At 42.8% G+C, this 26,985-nt stretch overlaps 1 protein-coding gene across 1 annotated transcript in view; it reads right to left on the bottom strand.

Annotated features, from left to right (window-relative positions):
* LOC140377342 (voltage-dependent T-type calcium channel subunit alpha-1I-like) overlaps positions 1-26,985 on the bottom strand; it is a 302,547-nt gene that overhangs the window by 53,346 nt on the left and 222,216 nt on the right. The window contains exons 22-28 of the mRNA XM_072462718.1: positions 25,163-25,341; positions 24,511-24,637; positions 23,200-23,325; positions 22,144-22,233; positions 20,142-20,334; positions 5,600-5,751; positions 1,987-2,097 (exon numbers count right to left, since the gene is read on the bottom strand). Coding sequence (XP_072318819.1) covers positions 1,987-2,097; positions 5,600-5,751; positions 20,142-20,334; positions 22,144-22,233; positions 23,200-23,325; positions 24,511-24,637; positions 25,163-25,341 — 978 coding nt within the window. The remainder of the gene's footprint in view (positions 1-1,986; positions 2,098-5,599; positions 5,752-20,141; positions 20,335-22,143; positions 22,234-23,199; positions 23,326-24,510; positions 24,638-25,162; positions 25,342-26,985) is intronic.

Raw genomic sequence — 26,985 nt, 5'->3', positions numbered from 1 at the left:
GTCTTGTTCTAATCCTGGTCCAGAGGACCACTTCTTTAGACTGATGTAAGTGAAAAGATCTTCTGCAAATGTATTTATTATTTGCAGTGTTATTTTGCCAACTTTAAATCAAGACTCCCTCCAACAGAAGTGCTGCCTGGAGCTTTTCCCGTGTCCCAGATCATCACAAAGAGAATCAGACAATTAACTGTGGAAACCAGGCGCAGGAATTCATCAGCTAAAAATGTTTGGGACAGAGAGAAAACAAAACAAGTGCTAAATAGGTCACGAAGGGACCAAGGTGCGGAGTCGAGAAGGGGAAAATAGTTGAGAATAATATGCTAAATAGATGCTTTGTTTTGCCATTATAAACAACAAAGTTCACAAGAGGGAAGATTAAAGGGCGGGGTTTATGTCTAAACTAACCTTGGTTAACCTGGCTCATGCCAGATTGATATGTCTAGCTCTGAATTGAAAAAAGGCTCTTGCTGAAAGCCATTGTGGTTTTCAGATGAATTCTTAAAGCTGATTGATCGAAGCGTCACTACAGCAGACCAAACAGAATAATCTAAATGATGAAAAGCACAGACATCTTTCCCTCCACAAATGCCTCTATGTGCATGTCTTAAATGAACTAAATAGTCAGTGTTTTTGCTAAAATAGCCTTAAGTTCATTCGTTGGTAATGCCATGTTTGAGAATTCACCTTGGTCAGTTCTAGGACAGCACTGTGTATTTAATATCCTTCAAAAGAATGTGACTTTTATATGTCATTTCTATGGTTCTAGTCAAGAATGTGTAAAAAAAGAGCTTCAGAGCTTCTGGAGTCGCAGGCAACAGAAGAACAAGCAGAGGAAACAGAACTTTGTTCAAAACCTGAGGTTTTGAACATTATAACACATTATCTGCTTCTTTGTTGAAAAGTCTGCTTACTATTGTTTTTCTCTGCAAAATGGCTTTTAAAACACATTACAAATGGGTTAAAAAATGACCAAAACACAACGTATGTGCTTATTTTACAATGAAGTCTGTGGGGGAATAACAACATTTTCTAATTTACAAGAAAGAGTTGGTGACACCAGTTTGAAATCTAACATGAAACCCTTTAGCTTGAAAAAGACCCTAAATCCTGACTTTAACTCTGTGACTTTGCAGATTTGGAGCAGCTTTTCTTTCTCTCATCATCATAAATATTCATTATCTGAAGCTTCAGGTGGCGCTGTAACAGGAGGAGGTCCATACAAATGAGACTTAATGTCCAACACTAATATTCACACAGCATTCATGAAGTGAGACCTGGATCTGCCACAGCCCAGAGAACCGGGCCAGGACTAGACCAGAGCTGGATTTAATCCTGCTGAGTTTCATGTCATTGTGACCAAAACTGCAATGATGTCACATCACAAAGGCTGCAATTATCTCAGCAATATAATGTCCTGTGTTTCCATGGAGACGTATTCTGTTCTGCATGTGATTGTTTATGAGTACAGTTGGATCATATTCCAGACTCTCATTAAAACACACACATTATGCAAAATGGACATTTTTGAGCATTTAAACCTGTTCTAACATAGTTCCTCATCAAAAACACATCTGGGGTTGTATTTAGCTTCATTTACGCTTTTTCATTCACCCTGTTCACGCTCGTCTTTTCCGAGCATCACAAAAGCACTTTACATTGGAGGGGGCGAGATCTGGAGGTCTGTTTTTAAATCCATTAATCATCACAGACTCATTCTGAGCATTTTATCTTTAAAAAGGGGCACATTTTTTAACCCTAAAGTATCACTGTGAGTTTCAATATTCAAATTATCACAATTAATGACAGAAATGTGGGCGGGGATAGGGGGTAGGTGAACACAGGAATTTTCTAAGCCTTTCGGGACAAAACAGAATGAACTCAAACATGCAGGATTCAATCAGAATACAACTCACACACGGTTAAAGGCTCATATATGTTGAATTTGCACAATATATTCACTTTAAAACACAGATAATATAAGTTTTACCGGTCTTTGAAGAATCGTCTGAAGCCAAACGCCACCAGTTTGAGCGAAGCCTCGATCACAAACGTGGAAGTGAAGAAGTAGTTACAGTATTTCAGGGCCGTCTCCAGCGACTGGAATGAACAAATACAATAAACAGGATCAACTGAACAACTTCATTAAAGATCTTACATTTTGATGAACACGACCTACTAATGGGGAGCATCGTATTGATTTCACCCGTTAAATCATAATCTATTTGTGGAAAACCATTCAGCAATTCAACCCTAAATTGTTAAGTGTCTGTCATAATCGCTTTTCAATAAACAAAATACAACAGTAAATGTGTTTAAATGAGGCTCTGATGTTACTCGCTTGTGTCTACGTGCTTTTACATCTTGACTTTTCATATTTTGTGACTTTCTGAGGTTAATCCCAGTTTCTTTAGTGAAATCACAGTACGTTCTACTTCACTCTTGCTTCCAGTCCAGAATTAAGAACGCCTTTGTTCACAAGCTTTTCAAAGTATTGAAATGGTCAGAACAAGTCTCATGAAGGTCTATGGATTTTGAAAACACAGAGGAGCTCCACCTTATGACATCAGCAGGTGAAAAAGAGCATTATAACCTCTTGAGAAGAAGACAGACTAAATATTCAGGCATGTTTTTGAAGAAGAAACTACGAAGGCCAATCAAGGTCATTATAGAAGAAAGAAAAAAATAGGACAGCGACATTTTTAAACACAAATATGTCAGAAAATATTTGCAATATTTATAAAAATGTCAGACTATGTGGATTGGAGGAAGTTTGTTACACTTACAATGACTGTATCGACTTTGTGTGACTTTTGCCTCTGTTAAACAACAATGACAGAGTTTTGAATATTTCTGCAGTTATTTAATTATTTAAATTTACATGAGAAGTTTGAAAGTCGGAGCTGCTGTGGAAGGACTACGGACCTGCGCACGCGCACACGCGCACACGCACGCACGCACGCACACTCGCACGCGCGCGCACGCACGCACGCACGAACGCACGCATACACACACACGCACGCACGCGCGCACGCACGCACACACCACACACACACATACACTAAACTACGCGCACGCTCACACACACACACACGCACGCGCGCACGCACACACACACACATGCACACACACACACACACTAAACTAAAATGCAGTTAAGATAAAGATACTTTGAATTTAGCTAAAAACTTTATGACTTTTTTTTATTGAATTCATGTTTAGAGAGTCAAAACTTTGTTTCTATGAGTAAATGATGCATAGATTTGGACTGGAATGAGTGTCCCTGGTGTGATTTTCTACAGATCTTTCAACATTTTCTCCACAAATACCTGCTCGATTGGTGTAAAACTATAATTTGTATGTACAACAGGTATAAATACACCAAATAAAGTCAAAATTAGAAAATCACATCATAGGCACTTTGCTTGTTTTTGTTTACGTGTTTCAACTCAAAGATTTGCCATCTTATCTTTAGTGTTTAATATATTTATTATTTATTGAATTGACAGTTTTACAAATAGAAACTGAAAACAGGATAAACTGTACAGAACATGGTCATTCCTTTGTAGCAGGACGGTAAAAAAACAGTTCAACAAAGGCCTCCGAACCTGATTAACAACCGTCCAAACAAATCGAATCTTCTCTAGTTTTAGATGAAACACATTCGTAGAAAACTAGGGAGCAAGGATCAAGGCTTAGGAAGCACGTCTGGCGTCGTTTTGGCCCTTTAATCAAACTGTTTACTTGAGTATTTTTCCAGTTAACACCGTGTTATGTGAAATCACGGCTGTGTTTGGCTGCATCTGTTAGTGAAATTGATGAATCGCCAGAGGAGGCTTTTTAATAAAAATTAGCTCAATTGGACCAGACGCTGAGCAAATTTGCGACTCTGGAGACACGAAAACAAAACGCAATCAGGAGTCAGATAATTAAAGGGAACATTATCAGACTTGGACTGGATTCAGTCTGTTCGTGGTTCTGCGCTGGCGTTTTTGAAGGAAATATGTAAATTTATGACCCTCAAATGTTGAACTTAATCATTATTTGTTTGAGATCAACAATGTTTCATGTGGATTTGGCTTGTGTTGTTTTTTATCTTTTGTTTTTAAGCTTTCACCTGGAAACAACCAAAACTGTCACAAGCTGCACAGAAATAAGCTTTTTAAAACATTTTAACTTCAAATGGTTGTTTTCTCAAAATGTATTTTTCTCCCACCAACATAAAGGTTTAAGGCTTCAGGTGAACAGGAACTAATATTACATTTAAAGATATCAATTTGAGTTTACACACAAAAAATGTACTACACGTTTTCATCTGGTCGTGGTTACATATAGAAATAAGCATTTGTTGTGTAAAAAAAGGAAAAATTGCACACATTTGGGACATCTAAATGAGGACAGAGCTTGGTTTACATTTCGTTTCATTTTGTTGACATATTAGATACAAAAAAATCTTATTTAGATTTAGTGTTGACTGGATCTGACTGAATATTGGCCTGAAAATTGAAATTTCATCTCATAAAGGTTTAAAACTTAAATGAATCAGGTTTGGAATAAGACATGAACAAATCCTTCTTGTTGAGTCCCAGATTGTGCAGTTTGGTGCCACTTTAAGGCTGATCTTTATGTCTCTGTGGGAGGAAAATGCATTTGAAGAAAAAGGCCTTTGAAGTTACAATGTCCCAGAGAAATCTATGGATGAAGTGGATTCAACGAATGTCGTAGAAAAAGATTTGGTCTTAGTCATCTGGACACTTTTTAAGACATTTTCATCCAAAAGTAATTCTCAATCTGCCGATCTATGTTGTTGTTGTGTTGCTTTTAATGGCGGTCGGTATCCAACTGAAAAGGTGCATTTCCCGCCACCCACTGTAGTTGTGTGTCTTCTGTAGTTATACGTCTTCACAGTATGTGTTTTACACTACACCGTTTAAAAAAAAGAAAGAGAGAGGAAGAGGAAGAGCGTTTGGATCTAGTCTGAGAAGTCTCTTTTCATTCTACTCTAAGCTGCATAAGCCCTGCCCACAGGGCGGAGCCTCCTGTTCATCTATTTGTTCACACAATTTCACCTGAATCTAACCATGTGGGTTTTGCCAAGAGAAAGTCTCAAAACAAAGGATTCCTCTTCTGTAACATCCCAAAAGACACAGTTTGTCCAGAAATGTGTGACTGTGGTCAGGAGAGACCAGTGGACTTACAGAGACCACTTCAGACTGAGACTGAGCTGTTTGTTTCAGGTCGTTAGCAGCTGGCTAATGCTAGTTTACGTGGCTACATGCTAATAAACATTAGCCTACTTGCAGAGAGTTTTAACGTGCCTGAGTCCTAACTGTCCGGGTGTTATATTTTAGGATCAGACACAAAGTCTGTGCTCTTGAAAGCTTTGAGGGCGTGTCCGGTGCAGAGGGCGTGTCCGGTGCAGAGGGCGTGTGAGTGAGGAGCAGATGGAAATGTCCACAAAAGTTTGTCTTTACTTTTAAGCGACTCGCCGCTGTAGATAAGAATACATATATTCTGTGACATTAGCTCATTATCTGAGGTTAGTTGTAGTACTTCCTACATAAATGTATTTGTGTTGTATACTGTGGGATTCCATTCTTACCAGAGGCTGGCTGTAGTGCTCCAGAGACATGGTGATGACGTTGATGCAGATGATGAAGGTGATGACCAGGTCCAGGTAGTGGCTGGTGCACAGGGTATGGATGGTGAGCCGGGCTGGGCTGTACGAGGCGTAATACGGGGTTTTCTGAGCTTCTGCAAACACAAACACGCAAAAACAACCAACTCAACAGTCTATCAGCTTGGGAACAATAACATTGCCAACAAGCCCTTCATTGCCACTTGCGGGTGTAACCGGCTCTTATGGTGACATAAAAACTGCTCAGGTTGAACTGGTGTTTGTCAGTGTTCTGGAGGGATTTGGTGGAATAATTTGCCCATATCATAATTTTAGCGCTCACACACAAAGCTGCATCTTTGGTCTGTTCTGCAGTGTCTTTGGTCTGTTCTGCTGCATCTTTGGTCTGTTCTGCTGCATCTTTGGTTTGTTCTGCTGCATCTTTGGTCTGTTCTGCTGCATCTTTGGTCTGTTCTGCTGCATATTTGGTCTGTTCTGCTGCATCTTTGGTCTGTTCTGCTGCATCTTTGGTCTGTTCTGCTGCATCTTTGGTCTGTTCTGCTGCATCTTTGGTCTGTTCTGCTGCATCTTTGGTCTGTTCTGCTGCATCTTTGGTCTGTTCTGCTGCATCTTTGGTCTGTTCTGCTGCATCTTTGGTCTGTTCTGTGCATCTTTGGTCTGTTCTGCTGCGTCTTTGGTCTGTTCTGTGCATCTTTGGTCTGTTCTGCTGCATCTTTGGTCTGTTCTGCTGCGTCTTTGGTCTGTTCTGCTGCATCTTTGGTCTGTTCTGCTGCATCTTTGGTCTGTTCTGCTGCATCTTTGGTCTGTTCTGCTGCATCTTTGGTCTGTTCTGCTGCATCTTTGATCTGTTCTGCTGCATCTTTGGTCTGTTCTGCTGCATCTTTGGTCTGTTCTGCTGCATCTTTGGTCTGTTCTGCTGCATCTTTGGTCTGTTCTGCTGCATCTTTGGTCTGTTCTGCTGCATCTTTGATCTGTTCTGCAGCATCTTTGGTCTGTTCTGCTGTGTCTTTGGTCTGTTCTGCTGCATCTTTGGTCTGTTCTGTGCATCTTTGGTCTGTTCTGTGCATCTTTGGTCTGTTCTGCTGCATCTTTGGTCTGTTCTGCTGCGTCTTTGGTCTGTTCTGCTGCATCTTTGGTCTGTTCTGCTGCATCTTTGATCTGTTCTGCTGCATCTTTGGTCTGTTCTGCTGCATCTTTGGTCTGTTCTGCTGCATCTTTGGTCTGTTCTGCTGCATCTTTGGTCTGTTCTGCTGCATCTTTGATCTGTTCTGCTGCATCTTTGGTCTGTTCTGCTGCATCTTTGGTCTGTTCTGCTGCATCTTTGGTCTGTTCTGTTGCGTCTTTGGTCTGTTCTGCTGCATCTCTGGTCTGTTCTGCTGTGTCTTTGGTCTGTTCTGCTGCGTCTTTGGTCTGTTCTGCTGCATCTTTGGTCTGTTCTGCTGCATCTTTGGTCTGTTCTGCTGCGTCTTTGGTCTGTTCTGCTGCATCTTTGGTCTGTTCTGCTGCATCTTTGGTCTGTTCTGTGCAACTTTGGTCTGTTCTGCAGTGTCTTTGGTCTGTTCTGCTGCATCTTTGGTCTGTTCTGCTGCATCTTTGGTCTGTTCTGCTGCATCTTTGGTCTGTTCTGCTGCGTCTTTGGTCTGTTCTGCTGCATCTTTGGTCTGTTCTGCTGCATCTTTGGTCTGTTCTGCTGCATCTTTGGTCTGTTCTGCTGCATCTTTGGTCTGTTCTGCTGCATCTTTGGTCTGTTCTGCTGCATCTTTGGTCTGTTCTGCTGCATCTTTGGTCTGTTCTGCTGCATCTTTGGTCTGTTCTGCTGCATCTTTGGTCTGTTCTGCTGCATCTTTGGTCTGTTCTGCAGCGTCTTTGGTCTGTTCTGCTGCATCTTTGGTCTGTTCTGCAGCATCTTTGGTCTGTTCTGCAGCATCTTTGGTCTGTTCTGCTGCATCTTTGGTCTGTTCTGCTGCATCTTTGGTCTGTTCTGCTGCATCTTTGGTCTGTTCTGCTGCGTCTTTGGTCTGTTCTGCTGCATCTTTGGTCTGTTCTGCTGTGTCTTTGGTCTGTTCTGCTGCGTCTTTGGTCTGTTCTGCTGCATCTTTGGTCTGTTCTGCTGCGTCTTTGGTCTGTTCTGCTGCATCTTTGGTCTGTTCTGCTGCATCTTTGGTCTGTTCTGTGCAACTTTGGTCTGTTCTGCTGCATCTTTGGTCTGTTCTGCTGCATCTTTGGTCTGTTCTGTGCATCTTTGGTCTGTTCTGTGCATCTTTGGTCTGTTCTGTGCATCTTTGGTCTGTTCTGCTGCATCTTTGGTCTGTTCTGCAGTGTCTTTGGTCTGTTCTGCTGCATCTTTGGTCTGTTCTGTGCATCTTTGGTCTGTTCTGCAGCGTCTTTGGTCTGTTCTGTGCATCTTTGGTCTGTTCTGCTGCATCTTTGGTCTGTTCTGCTGTGTCTTTGGTCTGTTCTGTGCATCTTTGGTCTGTTCTGCTGCATCTTTGGTCTGTTCTGTGCATCTTTGGTCTGTTCTGCTGCATCTTTGGTCTGTTCTGCTGTGTCTTTGGTCTGTTCTGCTGCATCTTTGATCTGTTCTGCTGCATCTTTGGTCTGTTCTGCAGCGTCTTTGGTCTGTTCTGCTGCATCTTTGATCTGTTCTGCTGCATCTTTGGTCTGTTCTGCTGCATCTTCTGCTGCATCTTTGATCTGTTCTGCAGTGTCTTTGGTCTGTTCTGCTGCATCTTTGGTCTGTTCTGCTGCATCTTTGGTCTGTTCTGCTGCATCTTTGGTCTGTTCTGCTGCATCTTTGGTCTGTTCTGCTGCATCTTTGATCTGTTCTGCTGCATCTTTGGTCTGTTCTGCTGCATCTTTGGTCTGTTCTGCTGCATCTTTGGTCTGTTCTGCTGCATCTTTGGTCTGTTCTGCTGCATCTTTGGTCTGTTCTGCTGCATCTTTGATCTGTTCTGCAGCATCTTTGGTCTGTTCTGCTGTGTCTTTGGTCTGTTCTGCTGCATCTTTGGTCTGTTCTGTGCATCTTTGGTCTGTTCTGTGCATCTTTGGTCTGTTCTGCTGCATCTTTGGTCTGTTCTGCTGCGTCTTTGGTCTGTTCTGCTGCATCTTTGATCTGTTCTGCTGCATCTTTGGTCTGTTCTGCTGCATCTTTGGTCTGTTCTGCTGCATCTTTGGTCTGTTCTGCTGCATCTTTGGTCTGTTCTGCTGCATCTTTGATCTGTTCTGCTGCATCTTTGGTCTGTTCTGCTGCATCTTTGGTCTGTTCTGCTGCATCTTTGGTCTGTTCTGTTGCGTCTTTGGTCTGTTCTGCTGCATCTCTGGTCTGTTCTGCTGTGTCTTTGGTCTGTTCTGCTGCATCTTTGGTCTGTTCTGCTGCATCTTTGGTCTGTTCTGCTGCGTCTTTGGTCTGTTCTGCTGCATCTTTGGTCTGTTCTGCTGCATCTTTGGTCTGTTCTGTGCAACTTTGGTCTGTTCTGCAGTGTCTTTGGTCTGTTCTGCTGCATCTTTGGTCTGTTCTGCTGCATCTTTGGTCTGTTCTGCTGCATCTTTGGTCTGTTCTGCTGCGTCTTTGGTCTGTTCTGCTGCATCTTTGGTCTGTTCTGCTGCATCTTTGGTCTGTTCTGCTGCATCTTTGGTCTGTTCTGCTGCATCTTTGGTCTGTTCTGCTGCATCTTTGGTCTGTTCTGCTGCATCTTTGGTCTGTTCTGCTGCATCTTTGGTCTGTTCTGCTGCATCTTTGGTCTGTTCTGCTGCATCTTTGGTCTGTTCTGCAGCGTCTTTGGTCTGTTCTGCTGCATCTTTGGTCTGTTCTGCTGCATCTTTGGTCTGTTCTGTGCAACTTTGGTCTGTTCTGCAGTGTCTTTGGTCTGTTCTGCTGCATCTTTGGTCTGTTCTGCTGCATCTTTGGTCTGTTCTGCTGCATCTTTGGTCTGTTCTGCTGCGTCTTTGGTCTGTTCTGCTGCATCTTTGGTCTGTTCTGCTGCATCTTTGGTCTGTTCTGCTGCATCTTTGGTCTGTTCTGCTGCATCTTTGGTCTGTTCTGCTGCATCTTTGGTCTGTTCTGCTGCATCTTTGGTCTGTTCTGCTGCATCTTTGGTCTGTTCTGCTGCATCTTTGGTCTGTTCTGCTGCATCTTTGGTCTGTTCTGCTGCATCTTTGGTCTGTTCTGCTGCATCTTTGGTCTGTTCTGCTGCATCTTTGGTCTGTTCTGCAGCATCTTTGGTCTGTTCTGCAGCATCTTTGGTCTGTTCTGCTGCATCTTTGGTCTGTTCTGCTGCATCTTTGGTCTGTTCTGCTGCATCTTTGGTCTGTTCTGCTGCGTCTTTGGTCTGTTCTGCTGCATCTTTGGTCTGTTCTGCTGTGTCTTTGGTCTGTTCTGCTGCGTCTTTGGTCTGTTCTGCTGCATCTTTGGTCTGTTCTGCTGCGTCTTTGGTCTGTTCTGCTGCATCTTTGGTCTGTTCTGCTGCATCTTTGGTCTGTTCTGTGCAACTTTGGTCTGTTCTGCTGCATCTTTGGTCTGTTCTGCTGCATCTTTGGTCTGTTCTGTGCATCTTTGGTCTGTTCTGTGCATCTTTGGTCTGTTCTGCTGCATCTTTGGTCTGTTCTGCAGTGTCTTTGGTCTGTTCTGCTGCATCTTTGGTCTGTTCTGTGCATCTTTGGTCTGTTCTGCAGCGTCTTTGGTCTGTTCTGTGCATCTTTGGTCTGTTCTGCTGCATCTTTGGTCTGTTCTGCTGTGTCTTTGGTCTGTTCTGTGCATCTTTGGTCTGTTCTGCTGCATCTTTGGTCTGTTCTGTGCATCTTTGGTCTGTTCTGCTGCATCTTTGGTCTGTTCTGCTGTGTCTTTGGTCTGTTCTGCTGCATCTTTGATCTGTTCTGCTGCATCTTTGGTCTGTTCTGCAGCGTCTTTGGTCTGTTCTGCTGCATCTTTGATCTGTTCTGCTGCATCTTTGGTCTGTTCTGCTGCATCTTTGGTCTGTTCTGCTGCATCTTCTGCTGCATCTTTGATCTGTTCTGCAGTGTCTTTGGTCTGTTCTGCTGCATCTTTGGTCTGTTCTGCTGCATCTTTGGTCTGTTCTGCTGCATCTTTGGTCTGTTCTGCTGCATCTTCTGCTGCATCTTTGATCTGTTCTGCAGTGTCTTTGGTCTGTTCTGCTGCACCTTTGGTCTGTTCTGTGCATCTTTTGTCTGTTCTGCTGCATCTTTGGTCTGTTCTGCTGCATCTTTGGTCTGTTCTGCTGCATCTTTGGTCTGTTCTGCTGCATCTTTGGTCTGTTCTGCTGCATCTTTGGTCTGTTCTGCTGCATCTTTGGTTTGTTCTGCTGCATCTTTGGTCTGTTCTGCAGTGTCTTTGGTCTGTTCTGCTGCGTCTTTGGTCTGTTCTGCAGTGTCTTTGGTCTGTTCTGCTGCATCTTTGGTCTGTTCTGCTGCATCTTTGGTCTGTTCTGCTGCATCTTTGGTCTGTTCTGCTGCATCTTCTGCTGCATCTTTGATCTGTTCTGCAGTGTCTTTGGTCTGTTCTGCTGCACCTTTGGTCTGTTCTGTGCATCTTTTGTCTGTTCTGCTGCATCTTTGGTCTGTTCTGCTGCATCTTTGGTCTGTTCTGCTGCATCTTTGGTCTGTTCTGCTGCATCTTTGGTCTGTTCTGCTGCATCTTTGGTCTGTTCTGCTGCATCTTTGGTTTGTTCTGCTGCATCTTTGGTCTGTTCTGCTGCATCTTTGGTCTGTTCTGCTGCATCTTTGGTCTGTTCTGCTGCATCTTTGGTCTGTTCTGCTGCATCTTTGGTCTGTTCTGCTGCATCTTTGGTCTGTTCTGCTGCGTATTTGGTCTGTTCTGCTGCGTCTTTGGTCTGTTCTGCTGCATCTTTGGTCTGTTCTGGTGCATCTTTGGTCTGTTCTGCTGCGTCTTTGGTTTGTTCTGCTGCATCTTTGGTCTGTTCTGCTGCATCTTTGGTCTGTTCTGCTGCATCTTCGGTCTGTTCTGCTGCATCTTTGGTCTGTTCTGCTGCATCTTTGGTCTGTTCTGCTGCATCTTTGGTCTGTTCTGCTGCATCTTTGGTCTGTTCTGCTGCATCTTTGGTCTGTTCTGCTGCATCTTTGATCTGTTCTGCTGCATCTTTGGTCTGTTCTGCTGCGTCTTTGGTCTGTTCTGTGCATCTTTGGTCTGTTCTGTGCATCTTTGGTCTGTTCTGTGCATCTTTGGTCTGTTCTGCTGCATCTTTGGTCTGTTCTGCTGCGTCTTTGGTCTGTTCTGCTGCATCTTTGATCTGTTCTGCTGCATCTTTGGTCTGTTCTGCTGCATCTTTGGTCTGTTCTGCTGCATCTTTGGTCTGTTCTGCTGCATCTTTGGTCTGTTCTGCTGCATCTTTGATCTGTTCCACAGCATCTTTGGTCTGTTCTGCTGTGTCTTTGGTCTGTTCTGCTGCATCTTTGGTCTGTTCTGCAGTGTCTTTGGTCTGTTCTGCTGCATCTTTGGTCTGTTCTGCTGCATCTTTGGTCTGTTCTGCTGCATCTTCTGCTGCATCTTTGATCTGTTCTGCAGTGTCTTTGGTCTGTTCTGCTGCATCTTTGGTCTGTTCTGTGCATCTTTGGTCTGTTCTGCTGCATCTTTGGTCTGTTCTGTGCAACTTTGGTCTGTTCTGCAGTGTCTTTGGTCTGTTCTGCTGCATCTTTGGTCTGTTCTGCTGCATCTTTGGTCTGTTCTGCTGCATCTTTGGTCTGTTCTGCTGCGTCTTTGGTCTGTTCTGCTGCATCTTTGGTCTGTTCTGCTGCATCTTTGGTCTGTTCTGCTGCATCTTTGGTCTGTTCTGCTGCATCTTTGGTCTGTTCTGCTGCATCTTTGGTCTGTTCTGCTGCATCTTTGGTCTGTTCTGCTGCATCTTTGGTCTGTTCTGCTGCATCTTTGGTCTGTTCTGCAGCGTCTTTGGTCTGTTCTGCTGCATCTTTGGTCTGTTCTGCAGCATCTTTGGTCTGTTCTGCAGCATCTTTGGTCTGTTCTGCTGCATCTTTGGTCTGTTCTGCTGCATCTTTGGTCTGTTCTGCTGCATCTTTGGTCTGTTCTGCTGCATCTTTGGTCTGTTCTGCTGCGTCTTTGGTCTGTTCTGCTGCATCTTTGGTCTGTTCTGCTGCGTCTTTGGTCTGTTCTGCTGCATCTTTGGTCTGTTCTGCTGCATCTTTGGTCTGTTCTGGTGCGTCTTTGGTCTGTTCTGCTGCATCTTTGGTCTGTTCTGCTGCATCTTTGGTCTGTTCTGCTGCATCTTTGGTCTGTTCTGCTGCATCTTTGGTCTGTTCTGCTGCGTCTTTGGTCTGTTCTGCTGCATCTTTGGTCTGTTCTGCTGCGTCTTTGGTCTGTTCTGCTGCATCTTTGGTCTGTTCTGCTGCGTCTTTGGTCTGTTCTGCTGCGTCTTTGGTCTGTTCTGCTGCATCTTTGGTCTGTTCTGCTGCATCTTTGGTCTGTTCTGCTGCATCTTTGGTCTGTTCTGCTGCGTCTTTGGTCTGTTCTGCTGCATCTTTGGTCCGTTCTGCTGTGTCTTTGGTCTGTTCTGCTGCGTCTTTGGTCTGTTCTGCTGCATCTTTGGTCTGTTCTGCTGCGTCTTTGGTCTGTTCTGCTGCATCTTTGGTCTGTTCTGCTGCATCTTTGGTCTGTTCTGTGCAACTTTGGTCTGTTCTGCTGCATCTTTGGTCTGTTCTGCTGCATCTTTGGTCTGTTCTGTGCATCTTTGGTCTGTTCTGTGCATCTTTGGTCTGTTCTGTGCATCTTTGGTCTGTTCTGCTGCATCTTTGGTCTGTTCTGCAGTGTCTTTGGTCTGTTCTGCTGCATCTTTGGTCTGTTCTGTGCATCTTTGGTCTGTTCTGCAGCGTCTTTGGTCTGTTCTGCTGTGTCTTTGGTCTGTTCTGCTGCATCTTTGATCTGTTCTGCTGCATCTTTGGTCTGTTCTGCAGCGTCTTTGGTCTGTTCTGCTGTGTCTTTGGTCTGTTCTGCTGCATCTTTGATCTGTTCTGCTGCATCTTTGATCTGTTCTGCTGCATCTTTGGTCTGTTCTGCTGCATCTTTGGTCTGTTCTGCTGCATCTTCTGCTGCATCTTTGATCTGTTCTGCAGTGTCTTTGGTCTGTTCTGCTGCATCTTTGGTCTGTTCTGCTGCATCTTTGGTCTGTTCTGCTGCATCTTTGGTCTGTTCTGCTGCATCTTTGGTCCGTTCTGCTGCATCTTTAGTCTGTTCTGCAGCATCTTTGGTCTGTTCTGCAGCATCTTTGGTCTGTTCTGCTGCATCTTTGGTCTGTTCTGCTGCATCTTTGGTCTGTTCTGCTGCATCTTTGGTCTGTTCTGCTGCATCTTTGGTCTGTTCTGCTGCGTCTATGGTCTGTTCTGCTGCATCTTTGGTCTGTTCTGCTGTGTCTTTGGTCTGTTCTGCTGCGTCTTTGGTCTGTTCTGCTGCATCTTTGGTCTGTTCTGCTGCGTCTTTGGTCCGTTCTGCTGCATCTTTGGTCTGTTCTGCTGCATCTTTGGTCTGTTCTGTGCAACTTTGGTCTGTTCTGCTGCATCTTTGGTCTGTTCTGCTGCATCTTTGGTCTGTTCTGTGCATCTTTGGTCTGTTCTGTGCATCTTTGGTCTGTTCTGTGCATCTTTGGTCTGTTCTGCTGCATCTTTGGTCTGTTCTGCAGTGTCTTTGGTCTGTTCTGCTGCATCTTTGGTCTGTTCTGTGCATCTTTGGTCTGTTCTGCTGCGTCTTTGGTCTGTTCTGCAGTGTCTTTGGTCTGTTCTGCTGCATCTTTGGTCTGTTCTGCTGCATCTTTGGTCTGTTCTGCTGCATCTTCTGCTGCATCTTTGATCTGTTCTGCAGTGTCTTTGGTCTGTTCTGCTGCATCTTTGGTCTGTTCTGTGCATCTTTGGTCTGTTCTGCTGCATCTTTGGTCTGTTCTGTGCAACTTTGGTCTGTTCTGCAGTGTCTTTGGTCTGTTCTGCTGCATCTTTGGTCTGTTCTGCTGCATCTTTGGTCTGTTCTGCTGCATCTTTGGTCTGTTCTGCTGCATCTTTGGTCTGTTCTGCTGCATCTTTGGTCTGTTCTGCTGCATCTTTGGTCTGTTCTGCTGCATCTTTGGTCTGTTCTGCAGCGTCTTTGGTCTGTTCTGCTGCATCTTTGGTCTGTTCTGCAGCATCTTTGGTCTGTTCTGCAGCATCTTTGGTCTGTTCTGCTGCATATTTGGTCTGTTCTGCTGCATCTTTGGTCTGTTCTGCTGCATCTTTGGTCTGTTCTGCTGCATCTTTGGTCTGTTCTGCTGCGTCTTTGGTCTGTTCTGCTGCATCTTTGGTCTGTTCTGCTGCGTCTTTGGTCTGTTCTGCTGCATCTTTGGTCTGTTCTGCTGCGTCTTTGGTCTGTTCTGCTGCGTCTTTGGTCTGTTCTGCTGCATCTTTGGTCTGTTCTGCTGCATCTTTGGTCTGTTCTGCTGCATCTTTGGTCTGTTCTGCTGCGTCTTTGGTCTGTTCTGCTGCATCTTTGGTCTGTTCTGCTGTGTCTTTGGTCTGTTCTGCTGCGTCTTTGGTCTGTTCTGCTGCATCTTTGGTCTGTTCTGCTGCGTCTTTGGTCTGTTCTGCTGCATCTTTGGTCTGTTCTGCTGCATCTTTGGTCTGTTCTGTGCAACTTTGGTCTGTTCTGCTGCATCTTTGGTCTGTTCTGCTGCATCTTTGGTCTGTTCTGTGCATCTTTGGTCTGTTCTGTGCATCTTTGGTCTGTTCTGTGCATCTTTGGTCTGTTCTGCTGCATCTTTGGTCTGTTCTGCAGTGTCTTTGGTCTGTTCTGCTGCATCTTTGGTCTGTTCTGTGCATCTTTGGTCTGTTCTGCAGCGTCTTTGGTCTGTTCTGCTGTGTCTTTGGTCTGTTCTGCTGCATCTTTGATCTGTTCTGCTGCATCTTTGGTCTGTTCTGCAGCGTCTTTGGTCTGTTCTGCTGTGTCTTTGGTCTGTTCTGCTGCATCTTTGATCTGTTCTGCTGCATCTTTGATCTGTTCTGCTGCATCTTTGGTCTGTTCTGCTGCATCTTTGGTCTGTTCTGCTGCATCTTCTGCTGCATCTTTGATCTGTTCTGCAGTGTCTTTGGTCTGTTCTGCTGCATCTTTGGTCTGTTCTGCTGCATCTTTGGTCTGTTCTGCTGCATCTTTGGTCTGTTCAGCAGTGTCTTTGGTCTGTTCTGCTGCGTCTTTGGTCTGTTCTGCAGTGTCTTTGGTCTGTTCTGCTGCATCTTTGGTCTGTTCTGCTGCATCTTTGGTCTGTTCTGCTGCATCTTTGGTCTGTTCTGCTGCATCTTCTGCTGCATCTTTGATCTGTTCTGCAGTGTCTTTGGTCTGTTCTGCTGCATCTTTGGTCTGTTCTGTGCATCTTTTGTCTGTTCTGCTGCATCTTTGGTCTGTTCTGCTGCATCTTTGGTCTGTTCTGCTGCGTCTTTGGTCTGTTCTGCTGCATCTTTGGTTTGTTCTGCTGCATCTTTGGTCTGTTCTGCTGCATCTTTGGTTTGTTCTGCTGCATCTTTGGTCTGTTCTGCTGCATCTTTGGTCTGTTCTGCTGCATCTTTGGTCTGTTCTGCTGCATCTTTGGTCTGTTCTGCTGCATCTTTGGTCTGTTCTGCTGCATCTTTGGTCTGTTCTGCTGCGTATTTGGTCTGTTCTGCTGCGTCTTTGGTCTGTTCTGCTGCATCTTTGGTCTGTTCTGCTGCATCTTTGGTCTGTTCTGCTGCGTCTTTGGTTTGTTCTGCTGCATCTTTGGTCTGTTCTGCTGCATCTTTGGTCTGTTCTGCTGCATCTTCGGTCTGTTCTGCTGCATCTTTGGTCTGTTCTGCTGCATCTTTGGTCTGTTCTGCTGCATCTTTGGTCTGTTCTGCTGCATCTTTGGTCTGTTCTGCTGCATCTTTGGTCTGTTCTGCTGCATCTTTGGTCTGTTCTGCAGCGTCTTTGGTCTGTTCTGCTGCATCTTTGGTCTTTTCTGCAGCGTCTTTGGTCTGTTCTGCTGCATCTTTGGTCTGTTCTGCTGCATCTTTGGTCTGTTTTGCGTCAAGGAGCAAACAAAGCCAAAGCACTCTACGCCGCTGTGTTTCACGTTAACGTTTCACATGTTAAAAACTTGTAATAAATTTGCTTTTAAGTGCATGAGAAGTTAAACTACACTTTTAACTAAAACGTAGGGCGCATGAATATATATAAGAATTTACTAAATGATTTATTTCTCCCCATTTTGACGGTTTGAGTGACGTTTATAACGTTACTTCCTGAATCGACGTGAGTAGCAGATGTGAGGAAGAGGTAGTTCATACAGTAAACAAGGGCCAAAATCTGCATAAATTATACAATATTTATGATTTCACAAATAATAATACTTGATAGCATCTTTATTTTGTTTAATGATTGTTTGAACTCTCAGATTTTCTTTTCCATATTCCGTTTTAGAACTCAGCTCTACTTCCTGTGATTTTCATTTTAATTTCTCTTCACAAACCGCAACATGATATAAAACGATTATTAGTATTTACCACAGGTTCTATACCACCAAACCAATTAATAACTAAAGAAACACGAGAACCTGTCACTACACTTTAATTCATGATTCAGGTTTTATTTGATTAATTATAGGAGATAATGCACTCACTTTGACAGCCCCAATGATTATATATCCTTACAGTTAAAGGTGCCTGCTTGTTTCCATGGATATGTTGTTGCATTGCCTAGAATGTTCCACAGTATGACATCAGGATGGTATCTGTCAAACAGGTGATGCCTCAGGGCCAAGCTATTTGTGGTTTAATCAGTAAAAACACCTGTGATGCCAAGTTTAATGACATTTTGTGAAAAACGAGCAAAGCCAAAACATCTAAGTAAAATATCTAAGAAAATGCTGTAATGAAGCAGGGTTTATGTTTTTTTTTCTTCTCATCCAAGTGCAATAATAGTGCTCTAAATCTAGTTGAATTAATTCATATTTTCAATTTTTGTGTGACAAAGGCAAAGGTTTGGTGACATTTTCAGAAGTGAAAAATAAAAAGATGAGTTTGTCACTGGAACAATGTGAAAGGAAGGACTTGGACACGGTCAGAGGAGAATGTGGTCTTAGTCCGAATCCACAGAGACTTGTTAGAGACACTTCAGGCTCAGGACCCGAGAGACACAAAGACAAAAGCTACAGTGCAGGACATTAATAAAAGGCTTTAAAGTGCCGACATAAAGGTTACACATTGAGAGGACACAAGTGTTTTATTTACTCTGCCAGAAGAGACACAGACACATTATAATCTGCCTCGTGTTTTTGTACTGATCATGGTAGAACTTGTATTTTCAATGTCCAATGCAGATTTTGACCTGTTTAAAAGTGCTGTACTCAATTTCTTCATGTGATTAAAGGTTGAATGGACGATTTCCCCAAATCTGAGTCTCATTTCCTCGTGGCGTGGACTGCAGATTAGTCCTGCCACGTATCAATCATAAAACGCACCTACCGCTCACCTGCAACCGCGTGCAGCTCGTTTCCGTGTGCCTAAGCGCATTGATCTATCATAATATAGTTCCCTCAGTGTACGGGACAAAATTAAGACGGAGAAAGACGGTTCCAGCTGACTCTGAAGAAGACGGAAATCTACGGGAGACGTGCGATCGCCGAAAAATTTCCTGCATTCTCAAATCGCTGATTTTTCGGCGATTTGAGAACTCAGGCGGAAGTGTTCAGGCCACTCCCCCGTGCGGACTGATACAACACACACGTGCGTTTGTTTATTAGCGCGACGGATCGTCGCATCGCATCTCTCGTCTCTCGTAGATTTCCGTCTTATATCCGAGGCAAGCCACACGCTAATGCAGCCAAGCAGTTGGAATGATCCTGATTTGATGGTCAGTATGGCGGCCCTCGATACGCTTCAGACCCTGGGTTAGGGTTAAGGTTAGGGACAAGAGAGCGGATTTTGACCCAAGAGAGAAAATGATTGCCTGAGCTGCATCAGCGGGACCGGTCTCGGTCACCACCATGTTGGGGCCAGTAACTTCCGTTTCGGTCGCCGCCATATTGGAATTCTGACTTTCGCGAGGCAGCAAGATTCTCGGAGCCACGTCACAGATCGAGAAAATACCACACATCGAGGAAATTGAGAATGGAGTGTTTCTGACGCTCAGAGGGGAGAATATTTACATTAAACTAGAGTGATTGAAAATAAATGCAACTCAGGGCATGTTTCTGATGAGGAACAAGGTCAGAGAAAAAGTAATCAAAGTTATGATATTTCATTCAAAAATAATTGCCCTTAGTCTCCTGTAATGTTGGAGTTTGTATTTTTATGATGACAACTTGTACGGCAACGTTGTGATTAGCAAGTAATATCTCCTTTTTGTCTTTGCAGGGTATAACTTTTATTCAATTTTATTTGGGATAACTCTGCTGATTTAAATGACTAAACCATTCCTGTTTCTTCTAATGAATGTGATGTAATCTGTCGGAATAATTGCAGTGCTGGACCTGACTTTCGACATTCTTCTGTAAACTAAAGCTCTAATGATGTGAATCGAAGGCCAATTAAAAGCTTTACATAATAACGAACACAGGAGCAGATAGATTTAGTGCGTTGACTCAGTGTTGACGTCTTGGCTTTGTTCCCAGAGGCTCCGCTCCAGCTACTCAGACTTTAAAATCAAACCTCTGCCAAGATGTGACTTTGAATGAGTTATTACTAGAATTATTTTAAATCTGCTAAATCCCAACACATACTAACAGACACATGTTACGTAAACTGTGCTTATTTGAGTAGCTCCAGTTGTATTTAGCGTCAATCTGTTAACGAGTTTGTCTTCTTTGAGCCTCACGAACACACTCATGAACATCTGAATGATAAAGAGTCATGTGAGCTTTCAATACATGCATCATTTTAAGTTATAAAAACACGAAAAGTAATGACAAAGTACAGAAAATCATGTTTAAAGGACAATATTAAATACAAATAAAGCATAATATGTGTCCTTTGTTCACTTCTCTCTCAGCTGGAGGTGATGCAAAAATAATTATATTGGGACTTTAAAGGTGAAATTTACACCTTAAGACTACACTACCACTACAGCTGTTAGAATAGTTATAGTTAGTACATTTTTACAGATTTGTATCTTTTCTTACAGTACTTTATCATTTGCTTTCATGTCTGAAAATATGGAGATCAAATAAAAAAACTGCTGTGTGATACAGGTTAGTTTTTAGTATTTAGTAACGTTTTCTCACTGTAAATAGAATAAACGTCTGTAATGTGCATTTTTTCAGTCTCATAAAAGTACTACTACAACTTATATATGAGGAAAACGATCAGATGTCTAGTTTTTCATCATCTCAAACCCACTTATCTATCAGAGCACGGAATCACTTAGTTGTTAATGTTTTTTCAGGCTTTTTTCGACCGTAGCATTTTACGTTGCCTTGTCTGAACATGGCTAAAATCTCAAAAACAGTTGTTCATCAGAGCAGGGAACCCCGAGCATGACTCATGTTAGTGTTCTTACTGCGTCGCTTCTTCTCGAGCCTCTTCTGCCTCTTCTCTTCTCTCCGTCGCGCCTCCTCCACCTCCTGATGTTGTCTGCACTTGTGGAAGTTCTCCACCACGACGCCCACGAACATGTTGAGCACGAAGAAGCTCACGATCAGCAGGAACGAGATGAAGTACAGCAGCATCCAGGGGTTATTGTTGGTGACCGGCTGCAGACGGCACAGGACAGAGGTTTAGAATGCATTCCTCCCAAACAGCTTTACATTGTATTATTCGGGTAAAACCTTTTCTGATTCTTCTCTCCTCAGCAAATAAAGAAAATTATTGTCTTCTATTTTTTCTTTTATTTTTAATGGCGGTTGGCAGCATTCACCGCCATCTACTGTAGTTGTACGTCTAACTTCTTCAAGAGAGAGAGAGAAAGAGAGAGAAAGAGCTAATGTTGTTTCTTAGTTGTATTTAGACATACAGTGGTGAGAGTCAGTGCCGCTCCCATAACGCACATAATGCACAGTGCGTAGGGCTCCGAGGGGCACCAGGTGCTCCAAGTGGGTGCTCCGGGGGGGTGCTTCAAGGGGCACCACCAGCTTGACAAGGCAGTTTGGACTGAATGACAGCAGCAGTTGCACTGTTCCTTACAATTCAATGCGGCGCATGTATGGTAGGCCTACTTTGTTTTTAGTTGTTTATCATTTAAACTAACTTACATTCATATTCTTTGATCCACAACGGGCAAAATGGTCTTTAGATGATGACAATCTAGAAAAACTAGAAACAGTGAAAAAGACGTGAGATGTGACACCGCGGCGTCCACAACGCCAAAGTGGTTTAACTTCTTACAAATGTATAAATCATGTTTTCATAAATGCAACAGTGTCAATAGTTTGCATGTAGTGTTTTCTAGAGCCTCGGTCTGTTCTGCAGAAGAGCAGGAGAAGGGCTTCAGGTGAGACTGGAGCAGGGGCGGAGCAGGGAAATGTAGGGACTGTAGGGGGGCATGGGATTTCATTTTATTACATCTACAATACACCAGAAAACAGGAAATGATATGATCCCCAGACCGGCTAAGGATTGTGATTCAAGAAATATGTATAATTAAATAGCCTATATATTAAAAGAAATATACAATTTGACAAGTTTGAAGGGGGTTGGGGGTATGTGGGCACCACTGAGCATTCCTGCTTTGGGCCCCAAAATGGCTAGCAGCAGCCCTGGTGAGAGCAGTACTGAAAAGTTGTACTCAATTAAAAGTGCAGACGTGGGAAAAATATTTACTCAATTACAAGTGCAACAAAAAAGCAGCCAAAATATAAAGAGTATGTCTGCCAAAGAACTTGTTATTTTTTTTTTGTAGAAACAATATTCTCTGAGGGCACTGTGGTGGAGGAATGTGTGTTCTTAAAGTAGAAGAAGGAGTGAAAGCGGTGAAACAAGCGTAGGTAGATTGAGCGTAGGTAGACTGCTCAGCAACTAAATTAAACTAAACTAAATACAATTACAAGGCAAGAAGAAGTACAAGTACCATTTTTTTTGTTACAATTAGCAGTACGTGAGTATTTGTAATGACTCTTGTTTGTCAAGTCGCAGTTTGTGCAGAAAATTTGACAAATAAAAGTTGAAAATGACATGAAGCTGAGTTCTACAACAGAAAACCTCTGTGATGTCATCAAAAAGTGCCCTCATTTTTTTTTGCCTGTGTTTACAATCTGGTTGCTAAGTTACAGTTTTGGAATTACCGCTACCTATGTCATGTTTGCTGGCCATGTCAAACCAGGAAGTGACATTAAAAACATGACCAAATTGGAGAAAAACAGACAGAATGTTTGGTAAATCTGAAACATAATCATATTCCATTTGTTTTAGTGAAAAGTGTAGTTTAACGTGGACATGTGGACTTTAAAGCCGGTGCTGACCACGCCTCTTCAGAATCAGAGAAGGTTTTATTGCCACTAACAGAGAACACGATTCACAAACTAGGTCAGTCTAGAGCAGTGGGCGGGGATAGGGGGTAGGTGCACCTGCTGGTCGATGGCCACAGCGTCCAGGCCGTGGTACATGATGTTCACCCACCCGTCTTTAGAGGCCAGGACGAACAGCGACATCAGAGCCTGAGACGCAGAGGAAAGTGCATTATTTATCAGATTCACATCCAAACTAGAGCTGCGTCCTGTCGATCCCGTCGATCCCTTCGATCCCGTCGATCCCGTCGATCCCGTCGATCCCGTCGATCCCGTCGATCCCGTCGATCAGCAGTTGAACAGTTTATTCTTTATTTTTTTGAAGCGGAAAAGAATGGTCAATTATTTCACAAGCATTTTATGACCGTGTTAAATCCTGTTTCAAAATTGACTTGTGAGACGTCGGCTCAGTTATAACAAACATATGAACGGCTAGAATACACATGAATTACACATGTTTAAGTTACATTTTTGTTCTTTCCATAAACGGCACTTTAAGAGAAACGCAGCGCGACACAGCACAGGCTTTGATTGGATCATATTATGGGTTTGGCTGTGGATATTACTAAGCACAAGTGAAGTTTGGGAATGTATAAAACTACAATAAAAACATGAGCGCTGTTTATTTGGGAACCTTTAAAACTGATAAAACATGAGCGCTGTTGGTTTGGTAACATATAAACTACAACAAAACATGAGAACTGCTTGTTTGGGACCTAAACAAACTAAACCAGGACTAAACCAGGTCTAGAACAGCTCTATAACTGGACCAAACCTAGTCTGCATCAGGACAGAACCAACCAAAAGTGCATCCAAACCCACGCATTACAGTATAGGAGCTTGTATTTTGATGTATTTTACTCATAATTCCTGTAAAATTCATACTTTTAAGATGATTTCACCGATATACCTCCAACCTAGATCTTTAATAACAACATTCATAAGCATATGAAACCTTATTCAAAACAAAAACATGTCATATTCCCTTCATTCTTTCATCAAATTGCTCTTTCTCTGAACCCTGCTGTGCTTTTCTGTCTTCTACTTCCTCTTAATTATGTTTACGACAACTTTCTTTTATCAGAAGCGTTCAAAAGCCCTCCTGTGCGCACTCACCTGTCCAAGATTGTCAAAATTGTACTTGTGGTGCACCCATCTGTGGTTGGCAGCCAGGCAATCCGATTTATTTGTGATGTTTTTGACGTCGAGGCCCACGCAGTAGTAGAACTTGCCTTTGAAAAGCTGTGGAACGGCAGAAACAAGGAGATAAATGACAACACGTGATGATTAGTCAAATCTGTGAGGCGTGCGAAATCTCCCAACGCTGAAAGCTTGTTTGCACTTCACAGGGAGATACTAATTTTTCCATCTAAATCAGATTTCGAAAACAGAGCTAGAGATGGGCGGGATAATGACATGACAGAATGAGCAGGATTGGAGTGATAAAACTGGGAGATTGAGAAAAACAAGAAGAAATTGTGACAAATTAGTATAAAGGAACAGAAGTCGTGCACTGCAGAGACCCTGCTGGTCCTGCAACTTTTAATATCTCCTCATTATGACACAGGAGAAGAACTATTGGGGCTACAGTTTTTTTTTTTTTTTCAATCTTCTGCTCAGACCTGATTATTTAATGCGGTTGTACAGTAAAGTGTGTGTTTAAAGGCTGGTTTAACCTCTGCGACACACATGAATGAACAGAGAAAAGGAATGGAATGGCAAGAGCTCATTGTAACAGTAAATAGTACAGTGTTTATTCAATTGTTGTGGTGAAAAAAGATGCCACAGAACACTATCCACTAAAACATTAAACATGAAATGCAAAGATAAAATGATGCGGATGGTGCAGAGAGTTCTATCCTGATGGAGACATGCTAAAATAACCAATATTTAAAGATTATGCAATAGACACTGAGTCACAGAAGGATTTTCACAGACTGTATTAAAGTCTCATTTATGACGTCATCACTTCACTGACGAATACGTCTTTGTCTGTGGTAATTTTTGTGCCTTTTCTGGTCGAGAAATTTGCTCAGTGCGCTCCAAAAATACATTTATTACATTAAATAATGTTGTGTAAATCAGTAAACTCAAACTGGAAATCGTTTCAGGGCACACCCTGGCAGTAACGAATAAATAAATAAAGTTATATCTTTGTAATTCCCATGACGCTCTGATGAGCGACGCAGAAGTGTGGACGGTTCAGATCTACATCAGAAAACAAACTGATCTGATCTCTAAACTCTAGTACAAAGCAGCCTTTAGCAGCTTCTGAGGATACGACACGAGGGTTTGTCAGATAGATCCATTAGAGATGGTGAAGACACCAGCAGAGGGCGCTACTGATACAGCGTTACTCAAACATGATGAAAAAAACAAACACAACAATGACTTTAAAGAGGTTGAAGTTAGCTTTAGCGTGAGTACCTGGACTCCGAGGATGCCGAAGATGATGAAGAAGGCGCAGCAGATCAGGACGATGTTTCCGATGGGTTTGAGGGACGTGATAAGAGTCTCAACCACCAGCTTCAGACCAGGAGCACGACTGATCACCCTGAACATAACACACAGAGAAGATGGATCTAGAACAATCGTATCTAGTGTCTCCATCTGTGAATGACTCATTTGCATATTCCATATTCATATTCATCTCTTTAATTATTTGGTCAATACAAAACACATTTGGTAAAGTGTTAATTCATTTCCAGAAAAGGGGTCAATGTCACAGTTATGATCTCACTAACTATACCTTTTCTAAATTCATTAATTTAGATGTTTGATTGAGAATTGTTAATTGCCTTATATAGGTTGGTGCCCCACATAACTCTAAAAATATAAGAGATAAACAGACACAAAATTCTTGGATCAATTTAAATATCGAACTAACTAAATTAAAATAAAGGTTAAAAAAGATCAACAACAAATACTAAATCAATTACCGTGATGCAGGTACATAAAATACATTTATCTAATAGGGTTGAATTATTTTGTCTTTATTAAAGAAACAAAGTTGACAGAATATATTCAGACTGATTGGTCGGCTTGCTCTGGACACCTGTAGGGTCTCGTGCCATCTCACCTGAGTGGGCGGAGCGTTCGGAGCAGCCTGAGCACCCGAAGGACCCCAAGGATCTTGGCTCCTCCCGCCATGGACACCACGATGTCGAGGAGAGAGACGAAGACCAGGAACCCATCCAGGATGTTCCAGCTGCTGCGGAGGTACGCCTTTGGCCCCACGTACAGGCCCATGGACACCACCTGCAGGCCACGAAAGGAACAACAAGACATGATTTTTAACTGAAACCGGAAAGAGGCTCATTCACTCACTGAAAAACACAACAAAAGTACACTCTCTTGTTTTAAATAAAATGTGCTATACAAATAACTGATTGGAAAACGGAAGACATATTTACATTAATTGTTATATTGAGAAAAAAAAGAAAAGAAAAAAACATTGGGGAGAAGTTTTTTATTTTATTTATTTTTTCCCCCGAGGAGGAGTGTAAGGACACAAGATGCTCTGGGGCAGCTCCCCATTTGCATATTTCTTGTGAATTTTGGTTAATCTGATTGCCTTTTTATTGTTCATTATGGTGAAAGTGACACATTCAAACCACATTCAACACTGCTCAAAGTGATGAATGCAGAAAAGGCTTAATATTCCAACCAACAATGATTAAATGCAATAAATCGAACTAACTGAGAATAAAAGCTAAACAAGAGGTAAAACCACAATGGGTTGAGAGCCAGTTCAAAGAGGTGCATTAGAGACTTAAAACATTCAATGTGAGAATCAGATGGAACTTTGAGGGAGGCGACCACAAGTCTCTATGTAATCCGACAAAGAGACTGCAGTGCCCAAGTACTATGGTCAATATAGTTTGACCAAGCTCAAACATGAATGCATGAATCAAAATAGAACTGAGAGTGAGCCAAAGGTGAGGGGAAACAATTACAACATCGTTTAAAGTCTTTTCAAACTGACATACTTTTTTCTATTGCAGAACATTGTAAGAGGCTGTTGGCAGACCAGTGAAAATTAACACTCAAAACCTTTCCAAAGACACAAATATTTATAACTCTGAGGCTTTTAAGGAATGTTCTCTCAATTACATCAAATGTCTGTGAAGGGATAAACTTCCCCCTCTGTCTCAATGTTCTAATTCCCTGTCACCTTTTTCAGACGCTTAAATGCAGTTCTTTCACGTTGGCTAATCTGCAGAGGTTAAAGTTAAAGGAGACTTAAAGCGCGGCGAGTGGGAGGAGAGACTGGGTTTGGGCTCCGTGTGACAGATCCAGTGGGAGGAAGAGAAAGTGCGCGACGATAGGACGACAGCTTTCAAATCCAAAAGGTAAAAAAGGACAAAGATGAAAGAAGAAGAGGAGGAAGAGACGTGAGAAAGGGGATTGAAGGTGAGAGATGTGATAGAGAGGAGGAAGAAAGAGAGCGAGGATGTAAAAGAGGAGGTTGACATGGGAGAGAGAGAGAGAGAGAGACAGAGACATAGGGAAGATGAGGAATGAACGACAGTATGAAAGAGAGAGCGAGTTTACAAAGGAGAAGTTAGAGAGAGAAGGAGAGATTCTTAGGCAAAGTGAGCGTTAAAGGCAGAGAGGAGGGAGAAAAATTGAGAGAGGTAGAAGAGAGAGAGAGGAAGAGAGGAGAAAGAGGCGAGGGAGAAGGGGAGAAGGGGAGATGAGCGAAGTGGAAGTGACATAGGGTTAGAGAGGAGGAGTAAGAAATAAAGGGGAAGGAGAGTAAGGGAGAGATTCTTAGAAAGAGAGAGAGAGGGAGAGAGTAGGATTATTCTTTGAAAGAAGAGAAGGTGGAGAAGCAGAGAGAATGTATGAATGAAAGAGGGGAAGGAGGTTTAGAAAGAAGAGATAAGAACTCTGATCAAC

The sequence above is a fragment of the Eucyclogobius newberryi genome, unplaced genomic scaffold (genome assembly GCF_026437365.1).
Source record: "Eucyclogobius newberryi isolate DKJ021-1_F unplaced genomic scaffold, fEucNew1.0.hap1 SCAF_4, whole genome shotgun sequence".
NCBI lineage: Eukaryota > Metazoa > Chordata > Actinopteri > Gobiiformes > Gobiidae > Eucyclogobius > Eucyclogobius newberryi.
This window is presented reverse-complemented; position numbering and strand designations above follow the sequence as displayed.